We start from the raw sequence: 17,524 nt of genomic DNA on the forward strand, positions 1-17,524 counted from the left end.
ACTTAAAAAGATAAAGATAAATCCGGTTAATGATAAAATTAAATTAACATAAACTAATACACTACAATAATTACAGCATTTAAGGAATTAGCGATATCTGAATATTATAAAGACTCTAAAGAAGGTAAGTAGTATTAGCTATTTATCCTTTTTTTCTAGCTAAAAAGCTGTTATACTTTCTTTATCTTTAACTCAGTTACTAACAGTTATCTATTTTTCTCTTGTATAGATCCGAGATTTAGCTGTCTTTATTAACGCTAGTCTATAGCGCCGGAAAGCATTTCTTAAGCTACAAACTACAGAGCCAAGGCTGGTACCAATCCAAGATATTCGTATATGATGGAACTTTACCTTCTTGATGCTTGATCGGGCTCGAAAGATTCAGTTAAATATTGATCAATACTGTAATACTTATTACTATATTCGATTCAAACTCAATCCAGAGGAGTGGCGTTAGGTTAAGTATCTTTTACTACTTATAAAGCCTTTCTTTGACTTTACCAGCGTACTATCGAAGATAAGAGATGTAACTATCTAGCATATTTTCAGTATCTACAATAAGCTATTTAACTATATTAATCAGGCTGAAGAGAGACTTAAACGCAAGTCTATTTCTACAAAAAGAATATGTTTACAGCAATTCAGGCTGCCAATACAAAACTCCGAAAGTATTACACTAAAACTGATAATCAGCCTTATAGTTCAGTTAATACTATTGTAACTATTCTAATACTATCAAAGAAGCTTCATTACTTTGATAATACAGACTGGAAAGATCATAATAATAACAGAAAAACAGTTAACTTCATGAAACGCTATCGAAATATCCTTCAAGCGAAATTCAATCTCTATTAATAGCTAAATTCGAGGGATGCTAAGCCACTTAATGCACAGATTATATTTTAATTAGCAGGAGATAAGTTTAAAAAAATGTATAATTTACAAACTGCTTTTTATGCTGAAATCAATCAGCCAGAAAATAAGATTTCCTAATATCTTGCGAAAGGTTAGTACCTACCCTAGATTATATTATATCTTTACTAACCATTGGATAGGGCTTACTAAGGGTAATCCCTGGACCTTCTGGAAGGAGCATAAGCAGAAGTATCCAGTTCTTACTCAGCTCACGCGCGATATTTTTTCAGTACTAACAAGCGGAACTAATATTGAATATCTTTTTAATTGTATTTGTAATATATATTACTATCGCTAAGAGCAATTAAAAGAGAATACGATCTGAGATTTAATGATTTATCTTTTCTTAACCACATTTGAGTTTAAATACAGTGAGCTTGATTTGATAAAAGAATAGCTCTTTGTTAGTGAAACTGCATTATCTGATTAAATAAGTAAATCTGTTCTTACACTTGCTGAACTTGATCCGATTAGTGAAGATAAGAAAGAAAAGGATAAAACAGATAATATTGTTCATTTTGATTTAGCTTTAGATTCAGATACTGAGGTAGCCTTAGAGGCAGTGTTATCTTCAATTCAGCCTTACAGTACGTCTTAAACAGTTACAGGTACAGAATAAATGGGCTCATAGTCAGATTGAAACTTCAAATAGTAGGAATTCCCAATCGCCTCATGTATCGCTAGATGAAGAAGAGCGATCGAAAAGGCATCAGAAACAGTCTAAACTACCAGCTGGATTTAAGATTGATAGATCTTGATGTTTATAACTAGGACAACTAGAAATCAAAGGAGAATACAATAGATTTAGCATGATACAGTATAAAGTAAAGAGTCACTTATTTGATACTCTAAATCACTTGTCTGTGGTATTGTATATACATCAGTATACACCAAAATTATAAGAAAAACAGCATAATTTATGCATTCTTCTAATCTTGGCAGGGTTGCATTATTTATACTGGTAAGGTTAACTGCGGTGACCGGCTGTAGGTTATAGAGGAAGGTTAGGTGGAGGAGGTGCCCGAAGTTAGCGGGGCGGAGGTTTTACTGAAGGAGGATTATGAGGGACGTGAAAGCATAATAGGGATTAAGTTATTATTGAGTGGAGCGGAAGACTAAAATTAGGACCCTGATATAAGGGCAGTAATAGTTAGGGCCCCGGGCTGTAGTAATCCCGGGTAATAATTAAAAGGGCACGCTCTAAGAGAGTAGCTGATACCTAAATCTTCCAATCTTCCCCCTTGACTACCTGTATCCCTATTACTGTACTCGGCCGTTTAAATGGGCTATCTTTATGATTTCGCGGTAAGCTGACAGTATGCTTAGGGACTCTTTACACGATGTTGGGCTGCAGGGGGTTACTACTGGCTTGATCAGGCCTGTGGTGGTCAACTGGGATCTCGACAAATCTATAGGATAACTTAATATACTATGCTGTCACCGTAGACTCCAGCGTGGCCCCGTACGGGTGCCGAAATGGAGGATAATGGAATGAATCAATCAATTAATCAATCAGACTATTATATTAGTTAGGACCTTCGGGTTAAAAAACCGAACATAATTCAATCATTCAGTGCCCCTAGCCGTAGGGTGGCTACCACTTACAGTGGACAACCATTAGAATAAAAACTCCATATGGATTTCTGATAAACCTACCGCCTCATATACCTAGTAATCCTACAACAATGTTTACTAAATAATATTAGATATGACCGAACGTGCCATAGATCGTACACTCTGATTTCTGCTAAGATACGGTATGGCCAACGGTGCCAGATTCTAGTTCGTCCGGCGTGTGATCCTCTCTTGAGCCATTTCTTCGATTAGTTGAAAAGGTGGGGAATTGAAATGAACGAGGGAAAAACAGCCTCGGTCTCCAGCCTCGCTGCCCCTGATGGTTTGCCTGTGTTTCGAGCGGCACCGCGGCACCCCGAGTATGTGAATCTTGCCAACGCCGAAAGGGCCATACTGCCGAGCGAGATTGATTAGTCCTCCCAGGTGATTGATGCCGATTCGCCAATGGGCCCCTAGCCCGGCTAGCACCCACGCGCCCCCCTATAAACACAGCCTCCGGTGGGTTGAGAGCCGGTACCCGACCAGCAGTACGGCGATCTACACGCTCTGTATTTGTTGTCGGAGTAGAAGGATCAGAGCGGGATTTGGGGATATAGTAATCAGCCTTGCACAAAGGGCAGCAAGCCTTGCGACAAGTCAACCACGGATCAACACAGGAGGCGTGAAAAGCATGCCCGCACGTCAGCCCACGTATGTCATCGTCATCCTCAATCACGTCAAGGCAAATCGCACATGAGTCGCCGGGGTCATGTAATAGCTCGATGGGCGCTGAAGTGCAAATTTGGTTCTCTATGTCATGGCCATGGCATTCTGAACCATTTTCATACCCTGGTGCCTCTGCATTGATGATATTCGGTCCTGTACTGGGATCGGAAATTTCCTGCCTCGTAGGTTGCAGGTCTCTTTCTGTTTTGTCTTCTAGGCGAGGCTGTTTGAACTCCGTGAACTTTGCAAGGGCAGACTGCGAAGCGGACAAATCGTGGCGACTCTCTTCCGGGTTAAGCTCCGAGCATGGCACACCCGCAGTGACTGATAATTTAACATCACCTTCCTTCAAACTCTGAGATGTGTTACTCCATGCCGATATACCACCTGCTGTTGGAAGGCCATCATCGGCGCGCGAGGACCTCCATGCTTTGTACTTGATTAATGGGAACCGTTCATTAACTTCATCCATTGTCATTAACTTTTTCTCCCTTCTTCGCCTGTGCGGCCTAGGTATGGCCACCAAATCTATAGGTTCGCCGGTCTCTTCATTGCGTAGCTGGCGATTGCGTTGATTGTAGCGAAAACAATATTTCACTCCAACAATGATCCTTCGGCAGCAAAGGTTTAGAACCCAAACTATTCATGAAAGAGTTGTCAGGGCACATACCAGAGATTAGTGAACACAACTCCGAATCCAAGCGCCACGAAGAATAACAGAGGTGAACTTGTAGGGCCGGAGCCACTGTCACTTCCACTGTGGTCTGAGTTGGTCGGATTTGGAGAAGATGTCGTAGATGAGGGGGACGTCATCTTGAACTAGAGGAATGTTATGGGTGGGGTTGTTTATCGTGAGATCAAGATAGAAATCGTGGCTATAAGATTGAAGCAGCGACCAGGAGCTTCCTCGTAGGGCTGATGAAAGTCAAGTAACGATGTATAGGTCGATTCTTTGGTACATGCTCAAAAGACGCGTCGAGGAGTGGAGTGGAAGGATCAATGGGCCTTAGATCAAGGGAGAACAAGCATGCACCTGGCGGCCTGGTGTCCTCACAGAATTTAAAGATGGACAGGAACCCAGTTGGTAATTTGGCTCAAGCTGGCTCCATGCGTCCCTCAAGACATGTGTCGTGTATATCATCACCGGTCGCAGCCACAATCAAATTTGCCAGTTATCGTTGATTGCATCTAGCAAGACCACATGGTTGGTTGGAGGTGGCATTGGGGGTGCGAAGGACCGAGGATGTGATGTTGCATAAGATAAAAGCGGGTGTTTGAAGGTCACGGGGCATTTATGATACAATCTCAGCAGTTCCGAGTAGCAATAGAAAGCTTGGCGTAGTTACTTACTACTCCGTATCTTCGACTCATAAACATGAAGGAAAACATAGCCTAACTACTAACTACAGTCATTTAACTCGGAATTTTGTAAAGTATAGTCACCATTCAGTAAGGTCGGACTCCTGTAATTGGTAAGTTACCAAGGATTGCTGCTGCTAGGTACTGCTCCTGCTCCTACTCCTGCTACTTACTGCTCCTCCTACTGTCCTATTACCACTGCCACAAGAACTTGCCGCAGATTAAGCTAATGCACTAATCATTAGTAACCAGATAATATGACTCGAACGTCAACGCAATCCACAGAGACGAGAACAGGCCTCCTCACTTTCACATCGTCATTATCCAAGACATATTATTTCTCCCCCCACCCGGGCATTCGACCTGAAATCAAACAGCCCACATATCGGAAAGGGAGAGTGGATATTGGACAAATCTACATTATTCAGCACGCTCATGGTTTGAGGACCAAAATGCTCAACGAGATGGATTCGCCCAAAAAACCAAGAAGGTTTTTACCAGAACCCATCGAGATATCCTCACGCAGCTCAACAGACCGCCCACTAGAACGTCCTAGGGGCCCAAAATATCACTCAGCTAGCAAGTTGGTCGCAAATCACAACGTACCCACAACGGAACAAGAGCATAATACTTCACCTTCTATGACCGGCACGAACGAAAGAGAGAATATAGTACATGGCACACAAAACCAGATTGTACCGGGGCAAAATGCCACGGCGATGCATACTTCCCAGGCAGTAGAACAGGCATGGAAGAGCCATGCGTGTTTTCAGCTAGCCACATTGACCCGAGAAGAGTCCCAAACGCGGCAACGAAGAAAGTTCACGCCCATGCTTATGGAAACTGCTAGCCGGTCAGTTCGGGGTGGATCACGCTCACATAGTACTTCAAATTGCCTATCACAAGCTCGATCGGAAAGCTTACAGCGCCTCGACATGAAGAACAATCTTTCACGGAAAACTGACTTCTGTACGACACCTGAGTCTTCCTTTTCATATCACAATCTTCAGCGGCGTTATGGGACGAGAAGACATTCATTTCGAGTCCCGGACCTACCCGCAATTCCATCAAGTTGCAGTGGATCCTCTGACGAGTCGGAACTGGGTAGCTCATATCCTCCGTCGTCGAGAAAGCTAGCCAAAGAAGATCCCAATAATAATCGAGCTCGTCGAGAAAGTTGCGATGAAGAAATTTCAAGTTACTTGCTGTCACTCGCAGCACAAGCAGCAGAACGGCAGTTGAAAGAGCAGGCCCTGGCAGCCTTCCCAAATGAACAAGTCTACCAGCCCGTAGACCACTTTGCTATTGATAATGAAGATGAGGACTGTTCACCTGATGATGGCGTAACTATTCCTGGGCAGCTGCATCACTTGGATAGCCGTCGGAATTCAGCCGCAGATCTATCCTCGGAGCTTGAATGCCTGCGGGTTTACAAACAGAGGGCGGGGATAAGAGCATTGTCCAAGATTGGAACCGATGGGAACTGTCTTCCGCGGTCGGAATCCTTGAGTCGACACCCCGCTAGCCATGGTCGATCAATGAATGCTGAAATATCTGGGAACCTAGTGGAGAATGGATGCCATGAAAGCCCACCCATGCTTGGAACAGACCTCATATTTCCCCAAAGTTTATCGCCGGAGACCACAATATATGAAGGTGGTAGTTCAGTTAAACCGACTGACATAACTCACAACAACCCCGGTCTTTGGCATGCGTTGCCGCATCAGAATGATCGTACAAATGAAGGTCTTTGGATGGGGACCTGCCAGAATGACAGACGCGCTGAAGTAAAGCACGTTCCAATCAATACTATGCCAGAGACCATATCGGTGCCCACCAACAAGATTCCAACATTCATACCTGCGGATCTCAGGACCGAAAATTCGCTAGCTGTGGCAAACGAGGCTGAATTGCGAGATACTGTCATGGATGAGGAGGATGCTGAACCTTACCCCTCTGATGATTTTGTGACCCAGATATATAATTACTTATCGCTAGGATATCCGTGCGTTGCCCGCTATTATGATCATGAACTCAGCAAGATCTCTGGCATTTCTGTAGCGGATCTCAGGCAAGATGACATAGACACAGATGCCAAAGGGTTTGTTTTCACTGAAGAACGGGGAATAAAGAGAGACAAGAAAAGCAATGGTTGTCGACGATGGCGTGCATTGCGCTTGTACATACACGAATGGGATACCGAACGTCCACGTGTTCCAGAAGAGGATGGCAACCATGAGAAATGGGGCGTACGCGAGAGGAGGGGAAGTTGGGCAGTCTAGGTTAACTCGGGTGAGATGTCTACGGATGCTGGCTTCGAGGGATGACACAGGGTATATATAGTCACAAGTGTCAGGCTGATTCACTTTGTCCCATTCGAGTATACTCCTCTCCCGCTTGATAGCTACTAATGAATGGCTGCTGGGCAGCACACTGCCAGATTCCAATATCTCCCGGACATCATGGCCCTCTATATAGCTCTCTTCACATTGCAAGGTTCATAGGGTATTATCATATCGAGATTACCCCGGTACCAGCATGCTATGTATCATACGCCTAGGGCTAATCCGAGCAATTGTGTGATCAGTCATCGCTGTGGGGCTGAACGCTTTCTTCGTACAGCTGACTTGAAGCATTTCCTCTGTTGGCCCTCTCATGTACAAGACCCGGGAAGATCTTCTGTTCCGAAAAGGCATCTGGCCGGGTTGTAGTCACCGTTATGGGCTGAGTACCAGTGCCTGACATATCGGGTTGGCCACTCCCATCCTGGGGGCGTGTAGAACCGGAAGTCTCAGCTAGGACATGTTCAGTCGGATGAGAAGCTTTGAGAGAGGGTTTGCACGGGCTAAAAGACAACGGAGATTTAGACGTACACGGCGAAGCCGCAACCTCTGGCATCCTATCCTTTGAATGAGTTTTAGTTTCCGGGGGAAAAGACGTAGCCGAAGGCGAAAGGGAATATTTCCCAATGCTAATGTTGCGTCAGCAAATGGATTTTCTTTCATTCTAACCTTCAAGGGGTTGCTCACAGCTGTAGTTCTCCAACAAGCGTTTCATGTCGGAATTCCTCGCGGATATCTGGGACATTGCTCTTGGCGACATTATTCCCAGAAACGCCGGGTAAAGAGCAGTTGGAACCAAGCCATCTTTGCTTTAATGATAACTCAAAACCACTCTGCTCTACCGAATGCTTCGCAAGTTCACACATGTCCACAGCGCTAAACTTGTAGATTTGCGCGGCCACTGAATACTCTTCTATCAATGGTTCCTTCGTAAAAGCGAATTGCAACGGGTCATCTGTAGACAATGATACATTCAGGCCCCGTCTGAAAAAATTAGCACATGGATTTTTGTCATACGTCAAAAACAAGGCGTTATTGCTGAGTGGTGACATGGCGATTCCGATTCGATCCAAATAAAAGAGATACTGGAGCAAAGGGACCTTCCTAAGCAGAATGCCATGACTGATGCTATGGCAGCAAAGAAATCCAACAGCAAGATGATCGGGATCGCCAGCTTCACCACAATGTGGTCTCAACACGAACGTGTTAAACCCGCGCTGCTTTCTCCATGTGTTCAAAGATGCAATGTTTGCAAACATGAAGTAGACCCAATAACTATACGGCGGATTCTGCTTTGTATTCCATTCCTTTGGAATTGGGTACTTCCTGTACAGTCGACGCTCCGCTTTGCTCTCATCGTCAACACTGTCAAATCCGACAACACGCTGCAGAAATATGTGGAGTTTTGGATGACTGCTGGGGTCTTTCGTCACTTCAAACAGTGGCTGGAAGACATTCGTAATTACTTGCTCGAAGTTTTCCATCATACCGCTCGATTTGTAAACGTCATAGAGTCGAGGAACTTGGATAAGCCAGCGGACATTGGGGGAAAACAATTTATTGTCAACCACCCAGGCAGCAAGTTTGTCCCATTCCTGAATGGATCGCCCGTAAATTGAGATGCGCCATTCCACCATTTGATACTTGCTTGATTCTAAGTCGGCTATAACTTCTTTGGTTATCTCCGCCAAGTATCTCCCTTTGATATAGTTGTCTGTTTTAAGAAAGATTTCCCTTAATCTCGATTCGCCCACCGGGTTATACTTCAGGTTGAATTTATCGAACCGATGGAAGGAATCGGTGTGTGCCTGCAAAGCTTTTAGTTACAGAGTGACTGGTCAAGAGATAGGCAACTTACGTGCATATCAAGGGTATCGATACTCAAATCGTATGCAGTGAGGTTGATACTTTCGAAGACTTCTTTTAAGGTTAGGTGTTTCCCATCTCTGAACAAGACAACTTCATCAGGGGACTTTTTCATCTTGCTTTTGATGAATCGAAGAAGGTGCTTTTGATTCATACAGGCCGAGTGATGGACATGCGTGTCCACCTTACGGACATTGTAAAAATCTCTGTGAGGAACCTTCTTGCTATCGGCTATTTCCTGGTACTCATTCAATAGCGTATACAGTTGAAATTTTCCTTCCAGATAAGAGAGTCGTTTAAACGCAAAGCTCTTTGCCGGCCCGTCAGAGGATACATCTATGATCGCATCAAGGTCCATGTAGAAATCCCGCAACGAAGGAATTCGAACAATCGGTTGGGCTGAATCAACGGCAACATCGGTTTCGTAAACTTGATACACGCTGTTTTCATCCAACTTGAAGACCCACGATGATTCCCCGGGTAGAGGCAGGCAGTCGGCTATATCGAAATCTTCACCAATATCCTGACCCATCTTTCTTCTCTTCTGTTCAGTTTGAGTATGATCATTGAATTTGCCAGTGTCTTTGTCATTTTCCCAGGCCGGCTCTGGGGGAGGTGGGTAAACGCCCCACCCAGGGCGGTCTCTGGGGTTATCCTGAGAACTTTGCATGGACAGTTGGATATATTGGGACCGTCGCTCCAACAAGCCCTTAATTTTGCGGCAAATGACATTCAATTCCGATGCGACAGTGTTGCTGTTCGATGTAATATTCACCATGCTTTCCATAGTTCCCAGTCCATCGTATATAGGCCGAGTCGCATCTGTTCCAGGAGCTTTGGCTGCGGGATCACCCGAGCCTTCATGAGACATTGTATGAGGTCTGGGAACTTGTTCCGTACTGGAAATGATGTTCTCTGAATGCTCTTCATGCGAATCGACACCCTGCGTATCAGAATAGGTGCTCCACTGATCACCAGTCGAATGCTGCCCGGCCCAATCAGTAGTATCGGTAGTAACCAAGTGACTTGAACTGTCCTTATGCTTGAGAGCTGGAATGTCACATTCTGGATCATCTGCTAGTGAAGCTGAGGTAAAAGAACTTGGAGGAACCGCGGTCTGGGAAACTTCACCATCAGTACTCCGAGAGGCAAACTGGTGTTGTTGGTAGAAAAGCTTTGCTTCAGCGTGACTCATTGATTTTTCATATGCGTAATCGTAGGTGGGAGTTTTCAGTTGCCTATCCCTTGGGAGGATCTCTCCGGAAGGTGAGTCTCCCACTTCGGGGGTATTAGAGGTACTAGGCGCATTTTCGAGTTCATCATTCTCGAGCGTCATCGCGGGGGGCACCGGTATTCGCTGTAGAAGATTGTAACAAGGCCTAAGGTTGCGTTGGCACCGAGCTGGGAGCAGTGTCTTGCCAAGGCCCTCGGGGTTATTGTTACTATCAGGACTGCGCCTTGTGTACGCCGGTGTAGCTGAAAACCCATAGAGAGCGGTCAAAATTTTTGTCAGTTGACCGCCTACCTAGCTGATACGTGCTACATCATACCTCCTGTCTTTCTGTTCTGTGCATTTGGGGAGCTTGTCCGTTTAAGTATGTACGGAGTACTCTGTAAATTATTGACCTTCGTTCTAGATAGACCTGGCATTTATTGACCTACGTAGTAGAGTTAGACTTTTCTTATCCTGAGGTAGAATTTCGCTCCAGCCTGATGATTGTTGGGGTCATTATCTGTGCGTCTGCAAAGAAAAAGTAAGCAGAGGTCAACTCCATACGCATGGAACTAACGGTGCTCGGAGAACTCTGTAACGCCTTGTACTTCGTACAGCACGTACACAAGGCCTGAGTGCTGCCTGCGCCCCCCATGAGGAAGTTCCTGACACACAGACAAAATATCCTTTTCTAGAACCTGACCTTTTATTCTATTAGTTACTATTATTAGGACTTTATTAAATTTACTATAAATAGTTATCTGTTGAGTTACTTTCTTAGATCTTATTGTTCCTTCTGTGATTCTGTGAAGGCGAGCTAGTTACCTAAGTAGATATAGTTAGTTGCACAACTCCATTCTTTTGGAAGATATCTTGATTGCGCGCGTAGATGCCTCTACTCCGTATGCCTCTACTCCGTACTACCTGCTAACTAGAAGGCCTTTATACGGAGCGAGTACTCTTCAGCAGATGATAATAATACGTATGTACCCAGTACTACCTACCTAGTAGGTACCATTGGTACAGTACATCTGATGTACGGACCGGGTACGGTACCATTTGAGTAAGATTTGTACTGTATGTACTGTACAATACTTTCATGCTAGGTACTGTACCTGTCCATTGTACATACAGAACCTAACTACCTTACCAGATGGTAACTAACTAAAGAGGAACTCGTGCATTCATTCTTCCCTTCACCCCCGACAAACTGGCTTATCCAACCTTGTTAAAATGTCGAGTCCATCCCCTCCCTTTTGATCCTCTCTTTCCTCGGGGTCATGACAAAAACAATCAAAACCCAAACCAAGCTCGGCTCGGGTACGGAGTAAGTTAGATACGCGCGGTAATATTAGATAAGACATACTAGCCAATCAACTAGCTGCTATGTAACTAACTAGTTCACTTTACTAGTTAGGTGTTCCATTAGGCAGACTGAAACCATAGCACAAGCAACAGGCCATTGCAACACTGTGCTTTAACCTTTGCCCAACAGTGAGAACCATCCGACTGTTCGCAGCCCTGAAACCCATAGCCAATCCACAGGTTGCTCTAGGCGCCCATACATTTATACCATCAACTCCTACGCTCCAAGTTGACAACATGACAACACTCAACTTGTCCTCGAATGGGCCCTCCATATCCAAAAGCTACCAAACCGTGGTCAACTCGGCTCTTCCAGCAAGTTCTCCGACATATAGCCAATGGGCCGTATTTTCCGTCTCTACCCCCCTTGTCAACGCTTTCCAGCCAGATGCGGGCAATAAAGAGAGTGTCCTAAAAGTTCAGAACTCTGGAGGTGCGTGCCGAATTCCCCCTAACTCTAAGCAGCCCAATGATGGAAATAAACAACTAATGGAATTATCTCAAGAGGGCGAATTGGCGGACCTTATCGATGAGTTTTCTGAGGGCAAGATCCAGTTCGCCTTTGCTAAGGTGACAGATCCCAATACGGGCCTACCCAAGAACGTGCTTATTGCATGGTGTGGGGAGGGTGTCCCCGAGAGAACTAAAGGATATTTCACTAGTCACCTCTCTGCAGTCTCAAAGTTCCTACATGTAAGCTGTTTTAGTGTCGAAATTTCGATTGTACCACGTTACTAACATCGCGTTCCTCAGGGCTATCATGTCCAGATAACGGCGCGCTCGGATGATGATTTGACCGTCGAGGGAATTATTAAGAAAGTTAGCGATGCGTCGGGTGCCAAATACACCTCGGGAAGTGATCAATCCGTCTCTACCACTCCGAAGCCGCCTGTCTCCACCAAACCCGTCTTTACGCCGTCTCGATCAGGTGGCACTGTCCTGAACAAGACACCAGCTGTCCCACTGCGTGGCCTGACAGACAGGACAAACTCAGATGACGGATGGGGCCCCGATGCCCCTCCGGTCACAAGAACGCAACTCGAAAAGGTTCAACCAGCCTATAAGCCCACCAAAGTGAATATGAATGAGCTCAAATCAGAGAAAGGATCTACTAGCGGAGGTGCCGGTAACGCAAGTGACAACTCTAGCAACGTTGTTAAGGGCGGCTATCAGCCTGTGGGGAAAGTAGACATTGCGGCTATAAGGAGACAAGCACGCGAGACCGGCAATCTCCAGGATGACCGTCCAGCGCCGGTCAAAGGCGCCTATGAACCTGTTGGAAAGGTTGACATCGCTGCAATTCGCTCCAAGGCGCAAACCCCGAAGGAATACCCCGTGGCTTCTGATAATAAATCTACTACACCATCGAATCCCCCGATAGTTACTCCCCAAGCACTCCCTGAACAAAATTCCGAAAGGCTTACCAGCTTGCCGAAGCCCAAGGTTTCAAACAAATTTGGTGCCACCCCGGCATTTGCCGGGACGAGGCCACCTCTCCCCAGTGATTCTATGTCAAAACCAACCTCGTCACATTTGCATGGAGCAAGCAGAACATTTGCCGACCAAGGAGGGAAAACCCCCGCCCAACTCTGGGCAGAAAAGAAGGCCAGAGAGCGTGGAGAGGATTACGCTTACGAGACTCCTGTCCATGGAGAGACTGGTGGGAACGAGGAATGGAAAGGCTCCTCTAACATCAAGTCTTCTGGTCCTATCCAGGCAACGCATTCCGGACAGTCCGTCGGCAGTAGTACTTTTCACGATTCTGCGGTAAACAGAGGCGACAATTTTGAAACAGAACCTCGAACTTTCCTGCAACAAGAAGATACTACAACTGCTGCTGTTGCCGCTGCTGCTACTGCTACTGCTGCTACTTCTCACGATGACCCTGCTGTGGAATCCGCTGAACAAGATTCTAGTCCCATTCCAGAGGCAAAGCATTACATGCACGCGCCCGAAATGGTGTCAGAGCCTGTTCAGCAACAGGCTCATAATCCCGACAATGATCAACTTGTTTCAGAGACATCAGAGCAAGCTGGTCCCCGCAGCCCATCCCCTCCGCCTCGCGAAACCTCGCCCATCCGTGTTGCCATGCCAGTTAGCAGAGAAGCGACTGATCCGCAGACCGAACAAGGTGTCAATTCCTCCGTCAGTCAGTCAGACGAGATGCAGCATACCATCTCTAATCAATATGCCTCTGAGGATGATTTGCAAGATGTCGCCCAGGAAAGAAGCCAAGCAGCTCCGGAGAACCTTAATCAAAAAGGAGGCATCCAGGCCATTGCTCAGTACGATTATGACAAGGCAGAGGACAATGAGCTTGAACTTCGGGAGGGAGAACATGTTTTAGATGTCGACATGGTTGATAAGGATTGGTGGCTGGGGTCTAACGTCCGCGGCGAAAGAGGCCTTTTCCCAAGCAATTACGTCGAAATTGTCGAGCATGACCAGCAGAACGACAACCCATCGGATGTCCAAGACATACACGGTGCAGATAAGTCGGTCTCTAATACTGAGTCGACTGCGGCCGTGCCTCCCGTGGCCAGCTCAACTCTTGCACCGAGTGCAATGGCATTGTATGATTACGAGGCTGCAGAGGACAACGAACTTAGTTTCCCTGAAGGCGCTCAGATTACAAACATAGTAAGTGATATTCTGTTTCGCGTCCTGAGTCCATTATTATCCATTATCCCTTGTCGTTCCATTGTTGTTTCAATCAATTGTGATTAACCATGGCTTTAGGAGTTCCCGGATGATGATTGGTGGTTCGGTGAGTTCCATGGCAAAAAGGGACTCTTCCCTGCCAATTACGTTCAAATTGAGAAATGAGATTGTGGGCCTAGTCACATAGTAGTGTAGCTGTTGTCATTCACAAATACAGTTCACATCAATATCAAATGGTTGGCTTAGCTTTTTGGGCAGCAGGTCATGCCCACTAGAGTCAAACCGATTTCTGTAATTAGACCAATGTCGTATAGTTACAATGGGAGGAGACAGAAAATGAAGGGAAAGACAAGGAAAAACCGTATGGCATAGGGAAATAATCTCATACTATTCTTTTTTACGTATTTCGTTTCTTATAGTAGTTCATCGAAGTTCTCCGCGGCAGAATCACTCAACCAAAGCAAGATGCAGACCACAAATACGCGCGTTGTGATTACGTAAGCGAACTCCACGAGCCCATCATGTCACATGATCACTGGGATCCCATCTTTAACTCCAAACTGAAGACGCAAGGCACACTAATGCATGGAACAACATCATTCGTGCTACGTGCAGGATAACCAGGGGTGCTGTTCTACTTTAAACCGATTCTTTTTGTTCTCAATATTTTCCTTCTTTCTTTCGCCTTCTCATCGAACGCAACCCGGTCTAGAACTTCACTATATATCGTCATAAACCACATTGATCCTCGCCAGCTTTAAATCAACCCATTATTTACTGACCAATATGGCGTCATTGAGTGAGGATCTGCTCGTGACTGTCAACAAACTACAAGATCTTGTTTTCAATACAATTGGCAATGATTCTCTTGATTTACCTCAAATTGCAAGTCTTTCCCTATGGCATCTAATGGCTAGTTCGGTCAGCTTGTGCTAACTCACACTCTAGGTTGTGGTAGGCTCCCAATCATCTGGTAAATCGTCTGTGCTTGAGAACATTGTCGGAAGAGACTTTTTGCCGAGAGGGAGCGGTATTGTTACTAGACGGCCTTTGATCCTGCAACTCATAAATATCCCTAGCGAACGCCATGACAAACCCGGCAGCGATGAAATCCACGTGCCTCACACAGCTGCTAGTGTGGCTGGTCAGCATGAGTGGGGAGAGTTTCATCATATACCTGGTCGAAAGTTTGAAGACTTCGCTCTGGTGAAGCAAGAAATCGAAGCCGAGACAGCGCGGATAGCTGGAAGCAACAAAGGCATTAATAGGCAACCGATCAACCTGAAAATTTTCTCGCCTCATGTGCTCAATCTCACTATGGTTGACCTGCCGGGATTAACGAAGGTTCCTATCGGGGATCAGCCGTCAGATATCGAGAAGCAGACCCGAGCCTTAATATTGGAATACATCGCCAAGCCAAATAGTATAATTCTAGCGGTTTCCCCGGCAAATGTTGACCTTGTGAACTCCGAAGCACTCAAGCTCGCCCGCCAGGTGGACCCCATGGGCCGGAGAACCATCGGAGTATTGACGAAGTTGGACTTGATGGACCACGGCACCAACGCTATGGATATTTTGTCTGGCCGTGTCTACCCCCTGAAACTTGGGTTCATCGGAGTCGTCAATCGATCGCAGCAAGATATTCAATCCGGGAAGTCGCTGTCCGATGCCTTGCAAGCTGAAGTGGACTTCTTTCGACATCACCCTGCGTATCGGAATATGGCCAATCGGTGTGGGACACAGTACCTCGCGAAAACACTGAACACTACTCTGATGGCTCACATTCGTGATCGCTTGCCTGACATTAAAGCGCGTTTGAATACTCTTATGGGACAAACACAGCAGGAACTCGCCAGCTATGGCAATAAACAATTCAGTGGAAAGGAACATCGTGGGTCACTGATACTACAATTGATGACTCGTTTCGCCTCGTCCTTCATATCTTCTATTGACGGGACTTCCTCCGAGATTTCTACGAAGGAGCTATGCGGAGGGGCTAGAATTTACTACATCTTTAATTCGGTATTTGGAAACTCACTTGAAACGATCGACCCAATCCACAATCTATCTGTTCCCGATATCAGAACCGCAATTCGAAATTCAACTGGACCTCGGCCCAGTTTGTTTGTCCCAGAGCTTGCGTTCGATTTGCTCGTGAAGCCCCAAATCAAAATGCTGGAAGCACCTAGTCAGCGGTGCGTGGAGCTTGTCTACGAGGAGCTCATCAAGATTTGTCACACCTGTGGCTCACAAGAACTTCTAAGATTCCCTCGACTTCAAGGAAAACTCATCGAAGTTGTTTCTGATCTTCTCCGTGAACGCTTGGGGCCTTGTTCAGTATACGTGGAATCTCTGATATCCATTCAAAGGGCCTACATCAACACGAATCATCCGAACTTTCTTGGAGCCGCAGCAGCGATGTCTTCCATCATCCAAAACAAACAAGAAGAGGAACGTAGGGCTGCATTGGCCGAGGATAGAAAAAAACGGGAGAAACGACGATTGAAGGAGTTAGGAGGTCTCAATGGCGGCTCATCGGCATCACCGGAAGACGAGGAGCAACAACAGGTTGAAGGGAAGATGCAAAGTATTTCATCGAAAAACCAGTCCTCAAGAGCGACAAGAAGCCAATCTCCCCATCTGAATAAGCCACATGAAAGTGGTATTGCCGCAACACTGAATGGTGTACACTCGAGCCCTCATGCCGTTTTTGGAGCTACCAACTCGACCCGTGATTCCTTCCTCAATTACTTCTTTGGCAAGGATGGCACACAGTCCCCTAGTGCGATTTCTCAGCCTCCGACTCATACCAAGCAACCTCACCACCCAACGGACTCTAGCCACATTCAGAACATCCGGCGTACCGAAATACGCTCCCCAGTTATCTCCCCAGAAGATTTTGCACCTCTCCCGGAATACGGTAGTGAACCTCACTCAATGGTAAGATACTACTGTCGCCAACTGTCTTGTTTGTATTGATGGCTAATTAATTATTTCTTGGAAAGGAAAACTCTGAGCCGGCTCTTTCTGATCGTGAACTATTGGAGACCGAATTGATCCGCCGGCTGATATCTTCATATTTCAACATTGTAAGAGAGACGATCGCCGACCAGGTCCCAAAAGCTATTATGCATCTTCTTGTCAATCACAGCAAGGATGTAGTGCAAAATAGGCTAGTGAGTGAACTTTACAAGGAGGATTTGTTTGGAGAATTGCTTTACGAGGATGATGGCATCAAAGCGGAAAGGGAGAAGTGCGAAAAGCTCTTGGACACCTACAAGGAGGCAGCCAGAATAGTGGGCGAGGTCTTGTAATTCTGCAAGCCGCGCCAGGCCGGTAGGGGCCTCAATGACGGTATCACCATCTCTATATGGACACATGGGTACCCCTGTAACTATACTAGAACACCATCTATTTGCTAAGGATATGATCCAGATAAAAACTTTATGTATCAATATAAGCTCCCAGGCGAAATCTGATGATGGTTTCTAGCAAATGGATGGTGATTTGTTTGCAGCGTAGA

The 17,524-nt window shown here is 45.8% G+C and overlaps 4 protein-coding genes across 4 annotated transcripts; 2 read left to right on the forward strand and 2 right to left on the reverse strand.

Annotated features, from left to right (window-relative positions):
* Positions 1-2,662: 2,662 nt before the first annotated feature.
* Positions 2,663-4,008, reverse strand: KD926_009075 (E3 ubiquitin-protein ligase RNF103; the record flags this gene model as incomplete). Its single annotated transcript, XM_053101674.1, has 2 exons — positions 2,663-3,806; positions 3,866-4,008. 2 exons carry the CDS (start codon positions 4,006-4,008, stop codon positions 2,663-2,665), a joined length of 1,287 nt encoding a protein of 428 aa, XP_052954713.1.
* Positions 4,009-5,489: 1,481 nt separating this feature from the next.
* On the forward strand, positions 5,490-6,836 carry KD926_009076 (uncharacterized protein; the record flags this gene model as incomplete). The annotated part of the gene is made up of 1 exon (XM_053101675.1): positions 5,490-6,836. The coding sequence occupies one exon, from the start codon at positions 5,490-5,492 to the stop codon at positions 6,834-6,836; it is 1,347 nt and encodes a 448-aa protein (XP_052954714.1).
* Positions 6,837-7,137: 301 nt separating this feature from the next.
* KD926_009077 (AMP deaminase) lies at positions 7,138-10,098 on the reverse strand (the record flags this gene model as incomplete). The annotated part of the gene is made up of 5 exons (XM_053101676.1): positions 7,138-7,349; positions 7,428-7,525; positions 7,584-7,880; positions 8,100-8,704; positions 8,755-10,098. The coding sequence occupies 5 exons, from the start codon at positions 10,096-10,098 to the stop codon at positions 7,138-7,140; spliced, it is 2,556 nt and encodes an 851-aa protein (XP_052954715.1).
* A 1,479-nt stretch (positions 10,099-11,577) lies between these two features.
* On the forward strand, positions 11,578-17,315 carry KD926_009078 (dynamin-related protein DNM1; the record flags this gene model as incomplete). The annotated part of the gene is made up of 5 exons (XM_053101678.1): positions 11,578-11,773; positions 11,846-12,033; positions 12,094-13,980; positions 14,950-16,941; positions 17,007-17,315. 5 exons carry the CDS (start codon positions 11,578-11,580, stop codon positions 17,313-17,315), a joined length of 4,572 nt encoding a protein of 1,523 aa, XP_052954716.1.
* Positions 17,316-17,524: the final 209 nt, after the last annotated feature.

Source organism: Aspergillus affinis (genome assembly GCF_023601865.1).
Source record: "Aspergillus affinis strain CMG 70 chromosome Unknown NODE_63_length_192884_cov_87_495086, whole genome shotgun sequence".
Lineage (NCBI taxonomy): Eukaryota > Fungi > Ascomycota > Eurotiomycetes > Eurotiales > Aspergillaceae > Aspergillus > Aspergillus affinis.